Raw genomic sequence first — 17565 nt, 5'->3', positions numbered from 1 at the left:
AAGTAGAAATACAATGACTCTCAAGAAGCTGCCCACAAAGGACTGGATTTTAAGAATTTTTATAATATACTCAAAGACCTTAATTGTGAAATATTTTAATAATATTAAATTAATGCTTTATTGAAGATATTCCTCAATCAATTATGTCATATACTGCATCTAAGTTGATATTAGTTAAATAACACACTGAGTGTACTTAAAGTACTTATAGTAAATGGTGAAGATACGAGATACTCAAGTTAAATCAGTTTTAAGTGGTATGAAATCTTATATCAAAATCATTGACTGAAATGTTAGCACAAGCCAGAAACATAAGCTTTATACACAAGAACATCAAGGGCAGTTTTATTTTTGAAATATAATGTAGGATTCCTCTTACTTACTTGTCAGAATTATGACAGCTACTGTCACAACTTTCACCCCAAGGGAAATTTTCCTTCCCTTTCCCCTGGCTGTGGCACCTCTACAGCCCCCTCTGGGACAGACAGAAATGGGCACAAACCCATAGACATATGCCAGCTTCATGGGGAGCCACGAACAATAACTGCAGCAACAATTGGTGATGCCAAGAGTGACAAACTCACTCTGCCTGCAATAGTCAAATTCCTCCTGTGCTTGGAGGTTTTCCTTCCTTCACACCTGCTGAGGATCCTCCTACCAACACAAACAGGAATGACAGTGACCATGGCAGGAAAGGCAATGCCAGCCATGAGGGAAACCCCCACTGGAACACCAATCAATTGTACAGTGGCCAAAGAATCTTCTTCTGGCTCCTGGGCTACTTACCCTAGAAGGGGCAGCCAGTGGGACTAGGTAATGCAATTCTGAGATCTCTTTCAGACAAAGCCAGCCACATCCACAGCCACATTCTGCAGAGGCCATGTGAGTACAGCTTCTGTCATTCATTGTGGTGATGTCAGCATTGCATCCTGGTTGGGCTTAATGTCATCTGGTTCAGAATCTTGCTTCTTTCTGAGGCCTGATTGGTGGATGGTCCTTACCAGCAATCTCTACACCCTCTGCTGATATCACAGGTCTGTTCTGGATGCCAGTTCTCTTTCTGGTGGTCACAGAACTCAGTCTGACAGCTGTCCCTCTTGCAGGTCAGCCTGGGGCAGCTGACACAGCCTCAGGCAATGACAGTGAACCGACAACCTGGCCCAGCCTGGTGGCATTGGGGTCAGATGTCAGGTAGCAGAGCAGCAGGAACCTACTGTACCGGTGAACTGGTGACCAGACTATGAGTATTGGGTGGGTGGAGCCACTGGCAGCTCTCCATGTGGCTGATGGGCACCAGTTCATCCTGTATTCCAGGTGCTGGTTGAGAAGGGAGCACTCCTGTCAGGGGCAGTACAGGCAGTTCAGAGGTTGCAGGGCCAGCCAAGACCTCAGACACCACAGCCATCACACATGCTCCAACTCCCTGGCCTGGCACTGCCCACCACATCCTCCTGTTTAAACCCCAGTTGGCCATTGCCATGGTTGTAGTGCAAGGTGTTTGGTGCAGCCCCATGTAGGGAAGTGAATCACAAAGATTTAGAGTCCTTCTGGGAGCCTGTGTCTGGGAGCAGCCATGGGGCAGGTTTGCCCAGAACATCCCCAGCTCCCACCATCTCAGCCCCCTAAGCAGGCACCGCACTGCCTCCACCACCACCTGAGCCACCCTCCTGGAGATATATAGTGGCAACACATTTTTTAAAAAACTTTATCAAACAATTTTTAAAAAATCAATACAAACGATTTCTAATAAAACATATGAATAAGAAACACAAATAACCTAAAATAACAACAATGCTTCCAACATGTTCCTACCACAAGCTCCCCAGAAAGTTAACAATCCATAGCCATTCCTGAGCATTCCCACAATATTAAGATTCCCTCCATAACTTATCTGTTCTTATTATTGTTCCCCATTCAACAGTTCATGTGTATCTCTAGGTTCCATACAATCTACAATAGAAAACATTTATTTTACATTTTTCACAGAGTTCTCATTAGTGTTAATATACAATATCTCTCTTTTTGTGCCTGGCTTATTTCACTCAGCATTTTATCTTCAAGTTGCATCCATGGTGTCATGTTTCATGCTTTAATCATTGTTATTTCTTTTCTTCTACTTGGCTTAGGATTAGTTTCCTGCTCATTTTCTAACTTCTTCAGTTGTTCCATTAGTTCTTTGGTTTTAGCTCTTCTTTCCTTTTTAATTGTATGCATTTATAGCCGCATATTTAAGCAACATATTGATGGTTCATATTTTTCACACCATGCTGCCAATTTATATCTTTCAATTGGGGAATCTAATCTATTAACATTTAATGTTACTAGTGGTAGCATTTCTTGATTCGGTCATCATATCCTTTGGTTTTTATTTGTCAGATATACTTTCCCCCTCTGTAGTCCCTTAAATATACCCTTACTAAGACTCTTTCATTCTGTGCCTTTATCCAGACCTCCCTCTCCATTATTTTTCTCTGCTGGAAGGGCTCCCTTTAGTATTTCTTGTAGGGCAGGTCTCTAATTAGCAAATTCTCTCAGCATTTGCCTGTGAAGATTTTAAGCTCTCCCTCAAATTTGAAGGAGAGCTTGGCTGGATAAATAGTAATTGGCTGACAATTTTTCTCTCTCAGAATTTTGAATATGTCATACTACTGCTTTCTCTCCTCCATGGTGGTTGCTGAGTAGGCACTAACTAGTCTTATGTTGTTTCCCTTGTATGTGGTGAATTGCTTCTCTCTTTCTGGTTTCAGAAATTGCTCCTTCCCTTCAGCATGTGAATATCTGATCAGAATGTCCTAGAGTGGCTTTACTTGGATTTATTCAGTTTGGCATTCATTGGGCATCTACGATTTGCATATTTATGTCATTAAGAATGGTTGAGAAGTTTTCCCAACAATGACTTTGTATACCCTTCCTAGAACTTTACCTTTGCTTCCCTTTCTGTAACACCTATGATTCCTATATTTGTGCAATTCATGCTGTCTATCATATCCCTGAGATAAATTTAAAATTTTCCATTTTTTTCTCCATTTGTTCGTGATTGCACTCTCCAAAACACATTTTTCATGTGAGCTTATTCATTCCTCTTCTTCAACCAATCTGATGCTATATTGTCCAGAATCTTTTTAATTAGATCAAGTTTCTTTTATTTACATGAGATCTTCCTTTTTTAATTTACTCTTGAAAATATTTCTCTATCCTCTTTTAGGATCTTTTTGACATCCTTTATATTCTGAGCCATGGTATTGGTGTTTGTGATTACTTCTTTGATTAATTGATCCAACTTCTGTGTCTCATCTGGTTTTTAGTTCAGGCATTTGAGTTATTAATACCATCCAGTTTCTTCACATGCTTTAAAATTTTCTATTGTTTTTGGCCTCTTGGCATTTGCTTTTCTTGAAAGAGTTCTTGTAGTATATGCAGGCTTATGTAAACAATTATCTGTAGTTTGCCAGAACTACAGCTTTGTTGAGTGCACTTTCCCTGACCTACCAGCAGATGGCACTCCTGAACCACCGCTTACCCTCAAGCCAATCCTACCCAACTTTGTTTATACAGCAAGTGTGGTGTAAAACTTGTGGAGGTCCAATCGGTGCAGCAATTTTCCATGTGCAATGGGGACCACCAGCCCTTGGGTTGTGGGGTTTGCACACTGCAGTTTGGGCAGAAAGATGGCTTTAAGACCCAGTACTCCCAGCCATCCCCAGGGCTGTGACTGGAATGCCCTGGGGCTGCAACACATGTCAAAACCTTCATCTCAGGTTTCCTACAGGCCCTCTCTGGGGTGGGTCCACAAGTCCCTGAGATTGATGTGGGGCTCCTGGCACTTCTGTGCAGCACCCCTGCCTCTAGCCAGTGCAATCCATGGGCTTCTGTAGAGGAAAAGAGTGCACAATCTCAGGCCAGCAGAATCCCTCAGGATTCTGCAAAGGGGTGTCTCCCAGCCTGCTGCAAAAGTATCTGTACAGGGTGCAGAAACCACCCATTTCTGTGAAAATCTGCCCGCTACACAGCTCTTCCCTGGTTCAGGAGCTCTGAGCTCTGGCTGTGCAAAGGGCTATCACCCACACCAGATAGGGAGTTGGGTGCCTGTGGCATGGGAGGAACTTCCCACTGTGCTCCACTGTGGGTCTCTGCTGCATCCCCAGCTTCTTTCCAGGTATTATACTAACCTGCCTCCAAACAGTCTCTCATTTCTCCCCACCACAAGTCTCAAGTTTCCATTTCCAAAGGAGCCTCAAACACTCACATGATTCTAAATGCCATCTATCAGTTTCTCCAAGAGCACAGTCACTAGGGATATAGAAGTCTTTGCCAAGCAGTTGGAACTCTGGAACTGCTATTTGGGAGCACTTTCTTTTATCTAGTGTTTTTTATGGAGAATTTTGCTCTATGTCTACTAGTCTGCCTTATTTGAAAACCTCCACAACCCATTTTTAATTGAGGGAGTGACCCCAATGCCTGGTCAAGATTGGGAGATTTCCCATCCCCAGGCTTCCCAATATTCCATGACTTACAACTGTGTAATTCTTTTAAGAGTTAATTTTAATTCCATTTTAAGGTACAAGACCAATAGTGACAGTGCAAAGGAAAATGACCCTATCAGCAGAAATTAATCCCAAGTTATCTATTTATTTATATTCCATTCATCATTGCTGGATGTATACCTGTTCAAAGAATATAATATTTATGATACATAATCTTGGTCTGTACATTTTTCAGTTTACATTCAAAGTTCTCTGGTTTAACAGTCATATTTATGTTTAGAGTGTGAAAAATAGCTAACCATTATAGAACATTCAGCTACAGCTTTTACTTCATAATTATTTGCAAGTGTATTGAGAAAAATTTTGACTTCCTTCCCTCCAACTCATTAAAAAATACTTCATTCAGCAATCCTAGATCACTTCACAATGCTAGTTTTAATTTAGTTTTCAGGTAAAACTCTGAATTCATGGTTGAATTGTGTTGTAAAGCATTCTTGTTAGATGTTTTTCCCTGTCTGATATTCCTGATGTGAACTCCAGCTGAACACTTTGTGATTTTATTCTAGGGTTGACATTTCCTCAGTATGGGAAATTAAACACTGATGAATAAATTCAAAGCCAACAATGACTTTTCTTCATTCTCTCTATACATACAGAGAATATTTTATAAAAGGTGAAACTTCACATATATTTCACACATTGCTGTGTAGGCAAAGAATTTCACACATTTCATTTTTGAGTTATTGTTCCATCAATAATTATCTCCTAGAGTTCTAGAGATTCCTCCCACTGATAATATCTTTCCTATCCAGTTTTCTCATTTTGGATTTATTCCTACTCTGAGTTATTCTTATATACACCAAGGCTGGAGCTCAGCTGAAATCTACTATATGCAATTACATAGTGTTTCTCCCAGGATAGTGCAATCATGTTATTTAAGGATAGATTGTAAATAAAGGCATGTAGACATTGATTACATTGATAGGGATTTATACTCCTGTGTGGGTTTTTTTCTTTTTAAAGTTGGTAGCTGTCTGAAAATTATATATGCACAACATAGTTAATGAGTTCTATGATGTACCTAATGGTAGAATTATGTCTAATAGTTTTCCCACATAGATGGCAGACATGTTTTCTCCCCAGTGTTAATTATCTTGTGCTGTCTGAGGGTCACTCTATCAGTGAAGTCTTCCCTACAAAAAAACTGATACATGGTTTCTTCCCAGTGTGAGTTCTCCCAAGTTGCCTAAGGGTACCACATTGACTGAAGAATTGCCTCATAAATGGCAGACATTTGTTTTCTCCCTAGTGTGAGTTCTCCCATGTTGCCTAAGTCAACCACTTTTACTGAAGGATTTCCCACATATATTGCAGATGTATGGTATCTCCACAGTGTGAGTTCTCTCATGTTTCCTAAGGCTACCAGACTGACTGAATGATTTCCCACATACATTGCAGATGTATGGTTTCTCCCCAGTGTGAGTTCTCTCATGACTCCTAAGGTTATCAGAATGACTGAATGATTTCCCACATACATTGCAGATGTATGGTTTCTCCCCAGTGTGAATTCTCACATGTCGTGTGAGAGCAGTACGATGAGTGAAGCCTTTCCCACACACATGGCATACATATGGTTTCTCCCCAGTGTGAGTTCTCTCATGATCCTTAAGGGGACCACGTTGACTGAAGGATTTCCCACACAGATGGCAGGCATATGGTGTCTCCCCAGTGTGAGTTCTCTTATGACTACTAAGGCTACCACAATGACTAAAGGATTTCCCACATGTGTTGCAGACATATGGTTTCTCCCCAGTGTGAGTTCTCTTATGTTCCCTAAGGTTACTCCAATGACCAAAGGACTTCCCACATAGATGGCAGATGTATGGTTTCTCCCCAGTGTGAGTTCTCACATGTGATCTGAGGGCAGTTCTACGAGCAAAGTCTTTCCCACATAGATGGCAGGCATATGGTCTCTCCCCTGTGTGAGATTTCTCATGTTGCCTAAGGTCACCACGATTCTTATAGGATTTTCCACATAGATGGCAAATGTATGGTTTCTCTCCATTGTGAGTTCTCAAATGTACTCTGAGCTTAGAACTATCAGTAAAGATTTTCCCACATTGATGGCAGACATATGCATTCTCCCCAGTGTGACTTCTCTGATGTTCCTTAAGGTTACAACATCGACTGAAGGATTTCCCACACAGATGGCAGACATATCGTTTCTCTCCAGTGCAAGTTCTCTCATGCTGTGTAAGGACAGAAATATTTCTGAAGGCTTTTCCACATAGATGACAGTCATATGAATTATTTCCTGTCTGAATTTGCTTATGTCTACTAAAGAATGACTGGTAATTGATGGCTTTTTGAAATTGTTCATTTACATAGGGCTTTGTTTCCATGTCGGCCAATCTTGAGTGAATTAAATCTTCTCCCATATCAATACTTCCAAAGGGATCCTCTCCAATGTTAGAAATCTGTTGCTATAAATGAGAAGAGAAACTGTTAAAGGTATGTCCACATATACTCATTAATTCAACTCTCTTGTCTAATAATTCACTGTGGATCCAGTAAAAATTCATCATGTTATTTACATGCAAATGATGGGCTACTTTCTTGTTTGCAGAGATTCTCTCTTTTTAGAATCTCAACTGCAGAGCTAACTAATTAATGTTGAATACTTCAATATGTTTCAAACAATAGGTATACAAACATGTTTATGCCATTGTACTTTTACAAGACTTCAGGTTATGGTTTTCAGCTCAGGTTAATTTTCCCTTAATTGAAACTATCCAAACCTTGATGGGACAGTGTTTACTCCCATATTTAATTACAGTCAGATGGTTGTGCTGAACTCCTAGACTATGCAATCCCAGGTATTTATTTGTAAGACTGCTGATCACATTTATGATGCTTACCTTTGATTGGGTCATATATTTGTCCTTATTGCAGGTATGTGGCATAATTATCATTTCTTCTTTTCTATGGTCATTTTGTCTGTCTGAAATAATTTTAAAAACATTATATAGTAGCATTAGCCATCTGAAATATTAAAACACTTCCAACATCCTGTCATACCACCATTTCTTTCAGGATCTTAAAGGTGGTGGACTGTGGTATCAGGGGAGGGGGTCGGGGTATGATGGGGTTCTATGTATGGGGTTTGAACTGTTTTTGCAACTGTTCCTGTAAGTTTGAATTTATTACAAAATAAAATTTCTTACAATTAAAAAAAAAAAAAAACACTTCCAAGGCTCATGTGGTTATTTTTTAAATACTGTTATTTAAATGGGAAAGTACCTAAACTTAAGAACATTGCAAAACTTTTTATGGAAATAGAGAACTACAATATTTTCAGTATTAAAGTTAGGGAAAATAATAAGATGCCATGGTGGGTGGTAAGGAGGGAATTCCTCAAAGAGAAGGACAGGAAAAGGCCACTATGTGCAAGTTTGACTCCTGTAAGTACATAAATATCTCTTTTGCTAAGCCAAAGACAACCATAAATGGATTCTAAACTAGAGATTGATACATGTACAGAATCACTGCACAATTTATGGAGTTTGATGCCAAAGTCATAGCCTACATTTCAGGGAATATCACTCAATTAAGGAAATCAGTTGCTATTTCTAAAGACCTTCTCATTCATTGACCAGGCCCCTCCTCTTATTGAAGCATAGTGCCCAAGAACTCACTTGTACTCTGTCCTTGGAGAAATCCTAATCCTTCTCTCCACAGTTCCTCTCCTTGTTCCAACCGGGAAATCACTTCTGATTTGCAGAGCTGATACCCTATTTATGAGAAACAGAAGCACAGATTTTGAATTCTATGCTGATACACATTCATGATTATCAAGTCTAGGGAACAACAACTAGGAAGAATAAGGTAAACTGTGAAGAGCAGCATGAGGAAGTGCAATTTAAACATCATATGGTGATAATCCATTTGCAGAAATGGATGATCCTGACATACAAAGTCATTAAGTATATGTTAATGCCCATGCCTAAATTCATAGATAACAGTATCCTCAGTCTTTATATACAAGGAACAATTATATCTTCACAGTAGTTGAAGAGTATTTTATTTAAAAAAATCTACTAAAACAGGCTCCACAAAAAAAAAAATATGTTCTATGTGGAAAAGAGCATGTTGATTATTTTTCTACTGTGTTCTGAAACTACACCAGAGCCCCAGGAGGATAACTATTTAGAGAATATTTATTTTATCCATAGAAATAATATTCATTGAGTTCCCACAGAATTCTGAATTGTGGCAGTTAGCCACAAAACAGACATGAAATTTTAGTCAGGAATATCATGGGTCACTGGTTTGACAAACAAGATGTAAGGAAAAACTAGAAGAGATAGTTTCTTACAAGTAGTCATGAGATTATAAAAGAATCAGAGCAGAAATAAGAGTGGAATATAGGGAAGTTATCAAGATACTTGAATTAATTGATGAAAGATCAGATGGATGGATGGGTGGATGGACGGATGGATGGATAGACAGATGTATATATGACAGAAAATTTCAAGAAACTCACCCACTGACACCAGATGATGGATACTCTCCAGCATAACATGTCTGAACAGGTTCCTCTGTGTTGTGTCCATCAAGGCCCACTCTTCTGCATCAAAGCCTATAGCTACATCATTGAAGGTCACTGATTCCTAAAACATCATAGGCAATTGAGTTCAGACAAGGCTATTCCTACCAATATGCATAGTACATAGGTTGAAATCACAGCATTGATGAAGGAAAGAGGTTGTGTGTACAAAAAGACAAAACTTAGTTTGGGATTCCAGTTAGATCAATCTTACTGCTAACCTGGCATCTATCCTTCAGATACACTCAGAGACATACCAACTCTGCATACATAAAACTTCACAATAAGGCAGCACTGCACAACATATGGTGTGATGTAACCCACAAACTGATAATAATGACTTCCAGATGGTGATCATCAAATTTTCTCATAAGAATCCATAAGTAAATCTTCAATTTCAAGTAAATACAGACTAATCATTAGGGAAGCATTATTCATGATCTTCCACCTTTTAACCTTTTAACATAATGATTATTCAATTATTCCCATCCATCCTATAAAAATAATTTTGTGTTCCGCCTTAGCATCCATCTTTGGCCAAGCCATTTTCCTCAACATTGGCCTTTGGCCTAATTAACAATTTCCATCCCTCCAGAATTCAAACCTACATCTTTGGTCACCATCCACATCACTGACATGCCTCACCCAGAACCCTCATGTGGTCTCAAATGCTATGGTAACCATCTCTACAAACTGAGTGTCCTTCCCCTTTTCACAGGTATTTGCTTTAAACTAATCAATCTCTAACCCATTTGGAAAATCTACTAACTCCCCCTATGCCCCATTAAAAGCATAAACCCATTGAGACTTTTTGTTATGCGTGTGTACTACCCACACAAAAACAGGCTGTTCACACTTTCCACTGACTCCACATGGCAACACAATCTCCCTACGATCTTGGACTAATCACTACATAATTCATGTAATATTGTCTCACTACCCCATTTTGTGACACCTCATCTCCACCTGGACACAAATTTGAAATTGAGCTTAACCAATTTGAGGCAGTGCAATGATCTCAGTTTCCTTGTCTATGAAATGGTTTAACAAAATGTTGCAAGTTTTGAAAAATCCAATGACTGATGATTCCTGTGTAACCAACACTTGTTAACTACAAGTAATAAATCTATGATTCAATAAAATCATGGAAAGACTTGAAGAAATGTACATGATTCTGTAGAAGTATACAAACTTTATACAGAACTTGGGGACAGTAGGTTCTTCCTCATTCAACTCTATAAAACTCAGGTGTTTATTACAGTATGAGGGTAGGATATGCAGTAGCAGAAACCATGGACCCCTGTGACTGCTATATTAAAGTACAGTCCTAGGCTGACCCTTTATTTGGTAGGAGGCCACCCATTCTCAATATTCCCCTACACCTGCAAAAAATAGTTTTCATTGTGTCCTTGTATATTCATCATGACTCTTTTCAAGGATAAATAGACTCTTCATTTGTTCTGGTGTCTCTTTCTCACTAGATCTTCAACTATTCATACTGGTCATGAAATTTTACTCTCCCTACAATGTTCCTCCTGTGTGCACAGCTTAAATTGAGGAAACAATATTCCCTATTCATTGCTTCAACTTACCAAAGTTGTACAAATGTTGTTAACATGCAAGAAAATGTTTAACTCGGGACAAGATGGTAATGAGAATTTAAAACATCTTTTCAAAATATTAAAATATATTCTATCAAAAGTGCTGGAATTTTACTATTGGATAATATAAACACTTTCATTGCCTTTTGTGTTCTCTTTCTTGTCCTCTCTTGAACACAGCATAGCCCTGGACCCAGCTCTCATAACAATGGACTGAACTCACTTGTTGAACCATATGGCTCCCTATTGTTGTGTTAAGTTGCACCATTATTCATCTCTATCCCTTGTGTTCACCACAATCCTAAGCACATTACTACCACTAACACAGTGAATGAGTGAATTTCTTCCAAACTGAGACCATAGGCTCCACAAGGCAAATAAATCCTATCACATCTCTTCTGTGAAAACACACCCTTTACAGAGGCAGGAAGAAATTAATGTAAATGGTAGAGAGATTTCTAACTCACTTTTAGGACCACCATAATTATACAAGAGTCCTGGGTATACTTAAATGGATCTGAAATATGTGAATATTTCATAAGTGTACTTGGAATCTGCCAAGTCATAAGAGAATTAGGCTTATTTTTTTAATAAAGTTTTTTTCAGTAGGAACAGTAATTCCCTTCTCACCATTGCTTGCACTGTTAGAGTTCTACCACCAACAATCTTCTTCTGGTTTTTCACTCTCAGGCAGTCTGGGCAATAAGCATCCAAAGCTGAGGATGGAGAAAGAAGACATGTGACTCAAAACTTGTCCACATTTTCCAGAGCCATTTGACACAGATATCCAAATCTTCACCTGGAAGTAACCTCCCCCAGTCCAACTAGCAGAAACTTGTAGTATATTCTAAGAGAAACAGGGGTAGGTTCTCATCTCCTAAACTCAAATGTAAGAAGTCTACAGCTGTTTTGTTGCTTGTGCTTTGGGTGTAATGTCTAGGAAGTGGCCACCTAATACAATGTCTTGAAGATGCTTCCCTACATTATCTTCTAGGAGTTTTATGTTATTGTCTTTTATATTGAGATCTTTGATCCACTTTGAGTAAATTTTTGTGTAGGGTGTGAGGTAGGGATCCTCTTTCATTCCTTTGGATATGGATAGCCAATTCTCTAGCCCCATTTGCCGAAAAGACTGTTATGTCCCACTCCAGCGGCTTTGGGGGCCTTATCAAAGATCACTCAGCTGTAGATCTGGGGGTCTATCTCTGAATTCTCAATTCAATTCCATTGATCAATATATCTATCTTTGTGCCAGTACCATGCTGTTTTGACTACTGTGACTTCATAATAAACTTCAAAGTCAGGAAGTGTTAGTCTTGCCAGTTTGCTTTTCTTTTTTAGAGTGTTTTTAGCAATTTGAGGCATCTTTCCTGTCCAAATGAATTTGATAACTAGCTTTTCCATGTCTGCAAAGTAGGTTGTTGGAATTCTGATTGGGATTGCATTGAATCTGTAGATGAGTTTGAGTAGTATTGACATCTTAATGACATTTAGCCTTCCTATCCATGAACATGGTTATTTTTCCATCTTTTAAGGTCCCCTTATATTTCTTTTAGTAGAATTATGTAATTTTCTTTGTATAGGTCTTTTGCATCTTTGGTTAAGTTTCTTCCTAGTTACTTAAATTTTTTTAGTTGCTATTGAAAATGGTATCTTTCTAGGGTATAGAAACATTACTGACTTATGTGCATTAATTTTGTATCTGCTATTTTGATAAATTTTTTTATTATAGTAGCTGTATTGTTGATTTCTCAGTGTTTTCCAGATATAAGATCATATCCTCTGCAAATAATGATGGTTTTACTTTTTCCTTTCCAATTTGGATGCCTTTTATTTCTTTGTCTTGCCAGACTGCCCTGTAATTTCACAGATTGCTGCAGTAATGTCACCTTTCTCATTATTTTTTTTATATGGGTCTTCTCTCTTTATAATTTTGTCAATCTACCTAGGGACTTAGCTATCTTCTTGATCTCCAAGAACCAACTTTTGGTGTTATTTATTTTCTCTATTGTTTTTTTTTTTTTTTTTGTTATCTATGTCACCTATTTCTGCTTTAATCCATGTTATTTCTTTTCTTCTACTTGGTATAGGATTGCTTTGCTGTTCATTTTCTAGCTTCTTCAGTTGCTCCATTTGTTCTTTGATTTTAGCTCTTTCTTCCTTTTTGATGTATGAATTTAGTGATATAAGTTTCCCCCTCAGTACCTATTTTACTGCATCCCATAGGTTTTGATATGTTGTGTTCTCATTTTCATTTGTCTCTCTATATTTAGCAATTTCTCTTAGTATTTCTTCTTTAACCCACTGATTGTTTAGGAGCATGCTGTTTAACTTCCAGGTATTTGTGAATTTTCTAAGTCTCTGACAGTTATTGACTTTTAATTGTATTCCATTGTGGTCAGAGAATGTGCTCTAAATAATTTCAATTTTTTAAAAAGTTATTGAGGTTTGTTTTATGTTCTACCATATGATCCATTCTGGAGAAAGTTCTGTGAGCACTAGAGAAGAATGTGTATCCTGGTGATTTGGGATGTAATGTTCTATGTATGTCTGTTCAGTCAAATTCATTTATCAGATTGTTTAGTTTTTCAATTTTCTTATTGGTCTTCTGTCTGGTTGATCTAATTATAGGAGTGATGTGTTGAAGTCTCTCCCAATTATTGTGGAAACATCATTTGCTTCCTTTAGTTTTCCCAGTGTTTGTCTCATGTATTTTGTGGCATCTTGATTGGGTGCATAAACATTTATGATATTTCTTCTTGTTGTCTTGCCCCTTTTATTAGTATGTAGTGGCCTCCTTTGTCTCTCATAACATCCTTGCATTTAGAGTTTATTTTATCTGCAATTAATATTGCTACTCCTGTTTCCTTTTGGCTGTAGCTTGCATGAGATATTTTTTCCATCCTTTCACTTTCAATTTCTTTGTGTCCCTGTGTCTAAGTTGAGTCTCTTGTATGCAACATATTGATGGTTCATATTTTTTGATCCATTCTGCCAATCTATATCTTTTAATTGGGCAGTTTAATCCATTTACGTTCAATGTTATTACTATGAAGACATTTCTTGAATCAGCCATCCTATCCTGTTTTATGTCTGTCAGATATATTTTTCCCTCTCTCTCTTAATGTCCTTTAATGTACCTGTACTGAATCTCTTTAGTACTGAACCTTTCTCCATTTTGCTCTTTCCTTTCTTTGTTTCTCTGATGGTAGGGCTCCCTTTAGTATCTCAAGTAGGGCAGGTCTCCTGTTAGCAAATTCTCTCATCATTTGTTTGCCTGTGAAAAATTAGAAGTCTCCCTCAAATTTTAAGGAGAGCTTTGCAGGATAAAGAATTCTTGGTTGGCAATTTTTCTCTTTCAGAATTTTAAATATGTCATGCCACTGCTTTCTCACCTCCATGGTGGCTGTTGAGTAGTCACTGCATAGTCTTATGCTGTTTCCTTTCTAAGTGGTGAGTTGCTTTTCTCTTGCTGTTTTCAGAACTTGCCCCTTCTCTTCAGTATTTGACAGTGTGATCAGAATATGTCTCGGAGTAGGTTTATTTAGATTTATTCTATCTGGAGTTTAACTGGGGACTTATGATTTGTGTATTTATGGTGTTTAGAAGATTTGGGAAGTTTTCTCCAATAATTTCTCTGAATACTCTTTCTAGACCTTTACCCTCCACCTACCCTTCTGGAACACCAATGAATCATATATTTGGACATTTTATATTATCTATCATATCCCTGAGGTCCATTTCAATTTTTTCAATTTTTTCCCCATTCTTTCTTTTATTCTTTCATTTTCTGTTCTGTCATCCTCAATGTCACTGATTCATTGTTCAGCTTCCTCTTGTCTTGTACTATGAGTATACAGAATCTTTTTAATTTTGCCGACAGTTTGTTTTATTTTGATAAGATGGTCTATTTTTTTTTATTTACTCTTGCAATTTCTTCTTTATGCTCTTCTAGGGTCTTATTCATATAATTTATACCCTGTGCCATGCTCTCATTGTTTGTCTTTAGTTCTTTGATTAATTCCTCCAAGCACTGTGTCTCCTCTGCTCTTTTGGGTGTTTCAGTTTGGGTTATTCATATTGTCTGGTTTCTTCATATGCTGTAAAATTTTCTGTTGTTTTTGGCCTCTTGGCATTTGCTTAACTTGATAGTATTCTTTTAGGATATGTAGACTGATTCAAACACTTATCTCTAATTTATCAGAACTACAGCTTGGTGGAGTAAACTTTCTCTAACAAACCAGCAGGTGGCATCCGCGAGCCACCTATTCCCCTCAAGCCATTTCTCCCCAAATTTGTCTTTGTGGTAAGTGGGGGTCTGAATCTTGTTGGGGTCCAGTTGGTGCTGCCCACCCTGAATGTGTGGTGTGTTTAAGCAGTTAGGGTGGGAGGGCAGCTGTAATAATCAAATATCCCAGGTTTTCCTGGAGATTTAAAGCTGTTGCAAGAATCTATTCCTTCAGTTCAGTCTCATCACAGTTTGCCTCTGACACTGACCCCCAAGCCTTGGTATTGGTGTATGGTCCCTGGGACATGTGAGTGGGTCCCTCTTCCAAGCTGTGTCCTCCTAGAGCCTCTCCTGAGGGAAGACTGCTATATCACAAGTCAGCATCATAACCCAAGGGATGTTCTGGGCTGCAGGGCCATGTAGGGGCATTCCCAAACTGCTGAAAGGATGGCTGTATGGGACATGTTAATTTCCCTGTTTTCAGACAGCTCCGCCTTCCCAGCTCTGGGACAATTAGCTGTGGGTGTGTGAAAGGCTATTGTCCATGCCAGATATTGTGGCATGTGCGTGTGTTGCTGAAAACACTTCCTGGCACACTGGGTTGTTTGGCACAGCTCTGAGCTGTAGTGCCAGCTTAGAAGTGCATAGCTTATCAGGGGAACACTTATTGTAATGATCCCTAGATAGGAAGCTCTTACACCAGTCACATCTTTATTCCTGAATTGCAATGGCTATTTCCAGATTCTGAGATGCTGATCCCTATGTGTATAACCTGATTAAACCCTGGAACTTTGGGTATCCATGTGACATCTGAAACTTAGAGCTAGAACTCAGCAGATATGAATGTCAGTATTAGTGCTATGTGCATACAGCAACTGTTAAAAAAGCTGAAAAAGAGTCAAGACTTCAATTAGAGATATAAAAAAGCAGATCTGGTTAGGACTAGGGTAAATTGGGCCAAAGGATAAAGGACAACACTGACTATGTTTTAAAAGTTCAACTTCCATGTGAGACCAAGGGAAGAGATGCTTAGTTGGTGCAGGATTCATGTTTCCAAACCAATTTAACTCACACAGTTTGTTCAAATACCATAATTACATGGAACTTTTAATAGGAAGTGAAACCTGGTAGGTTTGTGTAGATTAATGTGAAATAGTGACACATCCCAAAATGATTTCAGCAGTGACTAAAAATATATATGCAGGGCCACCCTGAGGAACTGGGGAAAAATGTGGAAATATTGGGCTTTCTCACCTGGGATGTTGCTGACATTCTCACAAGCACAGAGGGCTGACTGTTAGATGTGCAAAGTCCTCTATCTTGGGACTTGCCATTAGGAAGCTCATTACTACAAAGGAGAGGCTAAACCTGGTTGTGAGTCTCCCCTTTAGTACATCTTTGTTGCTCATATGTGGCCCTCTCTCTCTAGCTAAGCCAACTTGACAGGTGAACTCACTGCCCTCCCCACTACATGGGCTCTGACTTTGAGGGGTGTAAATCTCCCTGGCAACACATGATATTACTCCTCAAGATGAATCTGCTCATGATACCATGAGTTTGAGGACATCTTCCTGACCAAAATATGGATGAAAAATGAAATGCAAAAGTTTCAGTGGATGAGAGATTCCAAATGGAGTTGAGAGGTCCCTCTGGTGGGCATTCTTATGCACTATATAGATAACCCTTTTAAGTTTTAATGCATTGGAATAGACAGAAGTAAATACTTGAAGTTATCAAACTGCAACCCAGTAGACTTGACTCTTGAAGACAATTGTATAGCAAGTAGCTTATAAGGGGTGATACTGTGATTGTGAAAGCCTTGTGGATCACAATCCCTTTATCCAGTGTATGGATGGATGAATAGAAAAATGGGGACAAAATATAAATGAAAAATAGGGTGGGAGGGGATGATTTGGGTGTTCTTTTTTACTTTTATTTTGTAATCTTATTTTTACTATTTCTGGTATAAGAAAGATATTCAAAAAATAGATTGAGGTGATGAATGCACAAGTATATGATAGTACTATGAACAGTTGGTTGTCACCCATGGATGATTATATGATATGTGACTATATCTCCATAACACTAAATTAAATTAAACTGCAGTGGTGGTAACACAACATGGTGATGTAAACAGCTGCTGAAAACTTCCCAGATATTCAGCAAAAGAGGGAGAGAACCTTGACTTTTTCAGAACTCTGGAAGAGTATATGGATGAGAGAGGTACCCCATAGAAGTTGCATTTACAAAAAGGAGAGATTTAACATACGAGAAATCTCTTCTGGGCCAGTGAGTCCTCTCCCCACTCCCACTCTCAGCCTTGAACAGCAAGGAAGGAACACAGATCCAGCAGTTAGGATTCCACTCTCCTCCCAATGCAGACACAGACAAAAAAAAATCATTCACAGCAGAGAGAAAGATGCCCATCATTTGGAGATCAGGGGGATAGGGGATGATATTTCAAGGCCTAGATCAGTGAGGGGAAAAGAGTATGAGAAAACATGGGCAGAGGCCATTTCTAACCCTGAGTCTGAAAGCCCTTCCCCCACCCTTGAGGAACATAGTAGCCAGAGGCCAATATCTGCCTGGGAGATGGTGAAAGAGAGTGGCAGCTGGAGGAGCCCTCTACGATAGAGAGAGAGGAGG

At 38.8% G+C, this 17565-nt stretch overlaps 1 protein-coding gene and 1 pseudogene across 1 annotated transcript in view; both read right to left on the bottom strand.

Moving 5' to 3' along the window:
- Window positions 1-375: 375 nt before the first annotated feature.
- Window positions 376-1480, bottom strand: LOC119520233 (annotated as a pseudogene).
- Window positions 1481-4524: 3044 nt separating this feature from the next.
- LOC119520251 (zinc finger protein 596-like) overlaps window positions 4525-17565 on the bottom strand; it is a 46173-nt gene continuing 33132 nt past the window's right edge. The window contains exons 2-6 of the mRNA XM_037817957.1: window positions 11322-11407; window positions 9028-9154; window positions 8180-8275; window positions 7403-7485; window positions 4525-6967 (exon numbers count right to left, since the gene is read on the bottom strand). Coding sequence (XP_037673885.1) covers window positions 5819-6967; window positions 7403-7485; window positions 8180-8275; window positions 9028-9154; window positions 11322-11324 — 1458 coding nt within the window. The 5' untranslated portion in view covers window positions 11325-11407 and the 3' untranslated portion in view covers window positions 4525-5818. The remainder of the gene's footprint in view (window positions 6968-7402; window positions 7486-8179; window positions 8276-9027; window positions 9155-11321; window positions 11408-17565) is intronic.

Source organism: Choloepus didactylus, chromosome 25, assembly GCF_015220235.1.
Source record: "Choloepus didactylus isolate mChoDid1 chromosome 25, mChoDid1.pri, whole genome shotgun sequence".
In the NCBI taxonomy this organism is placed as follows: domain Eukaryota; kingdom Metazoa; phylum Chordata; class Mammalia; order Pilosa; family Megalonychidae; genus Choloepus; species Choloepus didactylus.
Note: the sequence above shows the minus strand (reverse complement) of the source record. Positions and strands in the feature narration are given on the sequence as shown.